Source organism: Vulpes vulpes, chromosome 1 (assembly GCF_048418805.1).
Source record: "Vulpes vulpes isolate BD-2025 chromosome 1, VulVul3, whole genome shotgun sequence".
Classification (NCBI taxonomy): Eukaryota; Metazoa; Chordata; class Mammalia; order Carnivora; family Canidae; genus Vulpes; species Vulpes vulpes.
In genome coordinates, this window is record NC_132780.1 from 54,254,776 (window position 1) to 54,260,983 (window position 6,208).

Consider the following 6,208-nt stretch of genomic DNA (forward strand, 5'->3'; position numbering starts at 1 on the left):
CTTTAAAATAACAACCAACCTCTCTCTTACTTCTAGACCTCCCAACTCCTCTTACCCTGGTGTATTTGTTTGTTCAGGAACCTCATCATTCACTACATTCTAAAAATATAGGTACTTTTAGTCTTTTATCAGTATATAATTATTATCTATAATTTATTATTATATAATTTATATATTCACTATTAACAAATATATAATTTATTAATTAAAGGTATATATTATTAATATATTACTTATTCACTATACATTCATATTTCTGTCCCCTATCTCCACTCCGACTAGAATACAAACTCCAGAAGAGCAGGGATTTTTTTCTTCTGTTTTACTTACTGAACACATTCATCATTAACCACATTCCAATAGGCACAGTCCCATGCCCACCAATTTCCTGCACAAATTCTGGCCTTTGAGCTCAGTCTTAGCACTTGGTACAGTCCAGCATCCATCCTCTTCCTGTCTGACTGGTATACACTGAGCCCAGCATGAGTCTGGACAGGCATGTGCCCATCTAGTTTTGTCAATTGCTAACATCTGCTTTGTTTTCTCCATCACCACAACTGGACTTCTGCCTAAATTCCTCCTGGCGACCCAGGTCAACGTCGTGACGCTACACAAATCCTAAACCCCCGCACTCTGGATTGGAAGCCTAAACAGTTTGTCTGATCATCGGCAATATTTTCTTCATGATCTTTTCCACCGTCTCCAACTGCTAAATAAGAAGAACCCACTACAACTTGCGCAGGTGACCCAGAGTCACCATTTACTCTTGCTGTTGACCTGCCTGGAAACTTCCAGTCATACTCCACTCGCACTGTAGAATTCTACTGACGAGCCATGCTGCTTTGCATCAAGTATGCATCTGGGCTCTCTCACCCAGGCAGCGAGCCACCCCACTAATCTTGCTCTGCAGAGGTTAGGCTGACATTAGCTGGCCTACTCTGCGAATTCCTCTTGCTTGTGGACCAGAATTCAGGCCCCTGCACTCTATAGCAGATTATGAAAGATGCGGAACAACAATAAAGTTTCAGTCCATTTTTGTTTATCGTTTAATGCTAAATCTGTCTGGATTACAGTAATTCGGTCTCCAAGGTCCAAGTTGAAAAGTCTAGCACAACAGTCTTTGTCAGTGAATAATCAATATTTATTACGTATGGGCAAAAAAAAAAAATAGTGACAATGGTCTGCTTTAAATAAATAGAGACCGAGAAAATACGGAGAGGTGAAATCAACCAAAGTAAACTTTTTTGAGTCATTGCTATCGCAATATCGTTGAATGGGGTAAAGAGTCCTACTCTTTAAGTCCTACTCTTAAGTCCTACTACTTCAGAAATTCTTCTAATTTAACTATATTGCTCCCAGAAAAATGCAGACTCCTGCTTTTCTTACGGAGTCATAGTCTATATAACTCTTTGGTTCTTCTTGGTAAGCCTCGATTAGCGTAGGGGACGGTTATTCCACATTTCAGAGTGAATTGAGAAACAATTGGCAGAGCAAGAGCCGTTCTTTTCATGATCGTTGGCAACACTTGATGGAGATCCAGTTCATTACTTTGCCTGAAATACTAGGATAGAAAACTTTTGGGAATAAGACTGAGGAGGTGTCTGTAAACGCTGATACATGAGATAAAATGTATAATATAAAGTGTATGTCTTTTAAGAAAATTATACCACATTTATAATGATTAACATTGAATACGTTCTTACTCTCAGCCCTACAGTTTATGTTATGAAATATTTCTACTAGACCATGAGGCCAGTCTTTAGGGACCAAACCACCATATGTACCTAAGTTCCATAAGTAGCAAAAATAATACCCAAAAAAATAATGCCAGGTTTATGATTACAATCTCAGGTATTGTATGAAGCATTCTCATTTTATATAGTACAGGATGTTTTAGAACCATCCCATTGATGTGATGTGAAAACTCCATACGAAAATTTTAAGTATTCTTGCCAAAAAAAGAGTGAGGATCATCTCAAACGTGTTTTTACTTTAAATCTCAGAAGGCATCTAAAAATACATTTATAAAAAAAAATAAAAATAAAAAATAAAAAAAAATAAAAATACATTTATATACATGTAGTATTTCCTTGACATCTTTAAGAATTCAGAAGTTCAAATGCAAGTATGCGCTCCAAAAACAATAGACTGTACTACTAGAGTCTTGGGCTTAGGAAAGCACCGGAGACTTGATGAGTTTTAACTATGTCTCTAAAGGCATCTCATCCTAAATCATCCCTGACACGTTGCACATCTAATAACGCATGGACGTTTCCAGAAGCTAAGTGTTCCACTACAACCTGGTAATTTCTGAACAGCTCAGAACGGGGAGGCGCAGGGACAAGGAGCAGGCTTCCTCTCATTTTATCTAATTCAAAGATTCCCCCTTGTCATTTACTTCTATGCATGTGAGTTCAGGGTTTAGATAAGATGTTTTATGTTCTCAACCATGAAATAGCCATCCCCAAATTCAAGGATAGTTCTGATGATTTCCCAAGTCTTTCTTTCTCCAAATGAAGTCTTCACTTGAAATAGCCCTCCTCTGGACATCTTTCTAGACTCCCAACTACTCTCTTCTTCCTCCTCTGAATTGACCTCCATTTGTCAATCAAGCACCCCAGTATGTTCTAACCCAACAGTTTTCTCTGTTTCTAGGAGTTTTTTTTTTTTTAAGTAAGAGTTAACTTTTCTGTCACCATGTAACACTATATTTTCATATTGAACTTGCTGCAATTCAGACTTTCCCATCCTGTCTTTGTACTCATCCCCATATTAATAGAAACAAAATATTTCTAGAAGAGGGCAAATGAAATTATTTAATGTCTGCATACAAATAATAAAACCAGCTCTGCATAGGTTCTGTTCATGGTCCAGGCTATACAGACCTTCAAAATTCCTGTTAACAGCTTAGCCACCTTTAACAATTTTGGACCTGCATTTCTGATAAGCTTGGATTTTATGTTTTCCGTCAAGCCATCACCAAGACAAATGAACATAAGGAAACCTCTATCACATTACCGGAGATTTCCTTCCGAATTGACTTTAAACAACTATGCAAGATTCTCTGGAAACTACTTCCAATCAGTTGCAATTGCCCTACCATTAGATTTCCATTTCCACAAATTATTCACAAGAATATCAGAAAAAGATTTCATCTACTGCCTTGCCGAAACACAAACCCACTTTGACTACATCATTTTAGTTTGTCAATCATATATAGTTAAAAAAATTTCCTTAGAATATTCTTACTGAATCAATACTATTCATACAACTCAGTGAGCTAGAGAATCTACACAAGATTTTAAGGAAAAAAATCAAAAACAAAAAATCTGGTTAAACTTCTAACTCAATTACGACATTTAAGAATGATTGCTTCCTGTCAATATTCTTAATAAATTGTCACCATACTATAAGGGAAAAAAGGAACTCTTTCTAAACAATCAGTGCTTGGCGAAGAAGGTCAATGTTAGTATAATCGAAAAGAGAAAAGTATGAAAGCCAAAAACTTCGTCAGTCACATTCCTAGCCAACGATCTTCACTGAGAGTGTGGCTGTAATAGAACAACATTAAACAGAAAACCTGGCCCCGCGATAAATGAAAAGAAATGTTGGTATCATTAAAAAAGGGAACTTTAGCACAAACAATACTAGAAGTGTTTTTAGTTGTTGAAAAATAAGTTATTATCAGTTGCATGAACTTAAGTCACAACTACTCCAAGTCTCCAGTTTTAAACTTTTCTAGTAAGAATAATAATAGCTGAGGGTGAAATAAGCTAATGTATACAAGGCATTTTTAAATTAAGAAACACTGTATAAATTTCAGGTATTATAAAATATATATATATATAATACTTTTCATTTTAGCCATTTATCCCTGAACCAATCTTTAAATACACTGCAAATGATCTATAATAATAAACAGATTCTAGAAAGCGGACGAGAGCAGTCTATAGTAGATTCTATGTTATAGCTACTTTGCACAGAATCCCTCACTGTGTATGGCTTTCAAGGGATCTCTGAACACAATGGCAATATAAACGCTCCCATCTGCATTGACCTCACCTTGTGTCTGGACCATAAAAATGAGTTAATTTTATCTCAGATAAAATAGAGACAGAAAGACTGAGAGACAGAGAAAGAAAGAGGAAAAGAAGGAGGGAGGAAGGGAGGGAGGGAGGAGGAAGAGAAGGAAAGGAGGAGAAAGAGGAAGAGGGCTAGGGAAGGGAGGGGTGGGAGAGAGAGAAGGAGGAGTGTGGGCAGCACCCCCAGGAAATTTCTCAGGGACCCAGTGGCTCCCCCTTCTGCATGCTGTGAGCTTCTGTGCCCCTCCAAGGGTTCAGAAGGATGGGTGCTCCTGGCCTCTCTTTCCTCCCAGCTGCTTAACAGTATGAAAACAACAGGTATTGTTAAAACATCATACAACCAGGTGCCCAGTGGATCAGTTGGTTAGGTGGCGGCCTTCTGCTCCGGTCACCATCCTGGGGTCCTGGGATGGACTCATGTGTTGGGCTACCTGTGCCCAAAGGGAGAAGCTGTCTGCTTCTCCCTTTGCCTCTGACCCTCCCTCCTGCTCTCCTCTCTCAAATAAAAAGTAAATATATAAATATTTTTTAAATATTTAATATATAAATATATAAATACAAAATACATAAATACAAAATATATAAATATTTTAAAATATATAAATATTTTAAATATATAAATATTATATAAAGTATATAAATATTTTTAAAATATGATTTAACCAAGCAAGGCTAATATTTTAAAGTAGTATTTTTAAAAATCAGCTGCCAGAGAAGTTCTCAAACTCACTCTCATAAATTCTATTAATGAAGCCCCACTGACCCCGTCTTACCTCGCAGAGAAGGAAAAGCAAAAATAGAAGGAAAAAAGTCCTATGGCGACCTTAAGGTCTTTTTATTCTAGGAATTTTAATCAGGGAGTTATTATTGTAGCAAGAAGATTAGAGCTTTCCTTTTTTTTTTTTTTTTTTTTTTTTACTCCTTTTAAGATAAAATAGGACTGTTACAAATGTTAGATCATAAGAAGAAAAACTCCCAGAACGGCTGGACACAGCTCTCTTCCGTTTAACTAAAAGAGGGATGGACAGATCTCAAAACTCTGACAGACTCAGTCCCATCAAAACTTTCAAAAGCTGCCGACCTGCAGATCTGGTGCTCCCCGCATGACTATCTCGGTATCTGAAGCCAAACTTAATTTTTTTTTTTTTTTTACTTTAATACATGTTTTTCGACTCCTAAACATGTGCGCTGAAATGATGATGTATCGTAAATTATGTCCTAAAACGGCGTCCACGTGCTTCTTTTGAAATTCACGATCCTAAGATAAGTCTGCGAAGGCTCCCAGGGGTGTCGGCGGCCCCAGGCGCACCCACACTGCGCGGCCCTGAAGAGCATCCCCGCGGCCGCCCCGCGCACACCTGCTGGCCCAGGTCGCGAGGGCGCACCTGGCCGGGCCAGTGTCGTCTGCGCTCCAGCCAAGGGGCCCTACCGGGGGTGGGATGTGGGCAGCAAAGGAGGGCTGCAGGTCCCGGGGCCCGGAGAGAAAAAGTCCATTCCCCGCACTTCACAAACTCCCTACAGAGACTCGGAAGCCAAGGCCTCAAGCCAGAAAACCAACAGCCCAGGGGTCAGGCGCCGTCCACGCGCTGGGAGACGCCGCCGCGCTCGCGCAAAGTTGCCAGCCGCGGAGAAGTCGGCCCGGGACGCGCGGCGGGCGCGGAGGTGCTGGCGGGACCCGCGGGCCACCCCCACGGCCCCGGGGACGCCCCACCCGCCCCGGCCCGCCCCGACCCGCCACCGTACCTCTCTGCGGCGGCTGCTGCGCCCCCGCGGCCCCCGCGACCCCGCCGAGCAGCAGGAGCAGGAGCGGGAGCCGGAGCGCAAGGGCGGCCCCGGGCATCGCGGCACAGGCGCTCGCTGGGAGCTCCGGGAGCGGCCGCCGGCGCCCGAGGACGAGGAGGACGAGGGGGAGAGGGGGGAGGGCCCGGCCCCCGCCCCGGGGAGGAGGAGGAGGAGGAGGGCCCGCCCCCTGCGTCCCGCCCCGGCCGGCCCCGCCCCCCAGGGTCCCCTGCGCCTCCTCCTCTGAGGGTCCCCGGCACTCCCGTCCCCAGGGTCCCGTCCCTGCACCCCCGCCCCCCAGGGTCCCGTCCCTGCGCCCCCTCCCCCCAGGGTCCCGTCCCTGCGCC

At 42.5% G+C, this 6,208-nt stretch overlaps 1 protein-coding gene across 2 annotated transcripts in view; it reads right to left on the reverse strand.

Moving 5' to 3' along the window:
* The window catches only part of LAMA2 (laminin subunit alpha 2), a 580,166-nt gene extending 574,172 nt beyond the window's left edge, over positions 1-5,994 (reverse strand). For both annotated transcript variants that reach the window (XR_012002712.1, XM_072764558.1), the window contains exon 1: positions 5,826-5,994. Coding sequence is in view for 1 of the 2 variants with exons in the window: in XM_072764558.1 (XP_072620659.1) it covers positions 5,826-5,922 (97 nt within the window). In the remaining variant the exon portion in view is untranslated. The remainder of the gene's footprint in view (positions 1-5,825) is intronic.
* Positions 5,995-6,208: the final 214 nt, after the last annotated feature.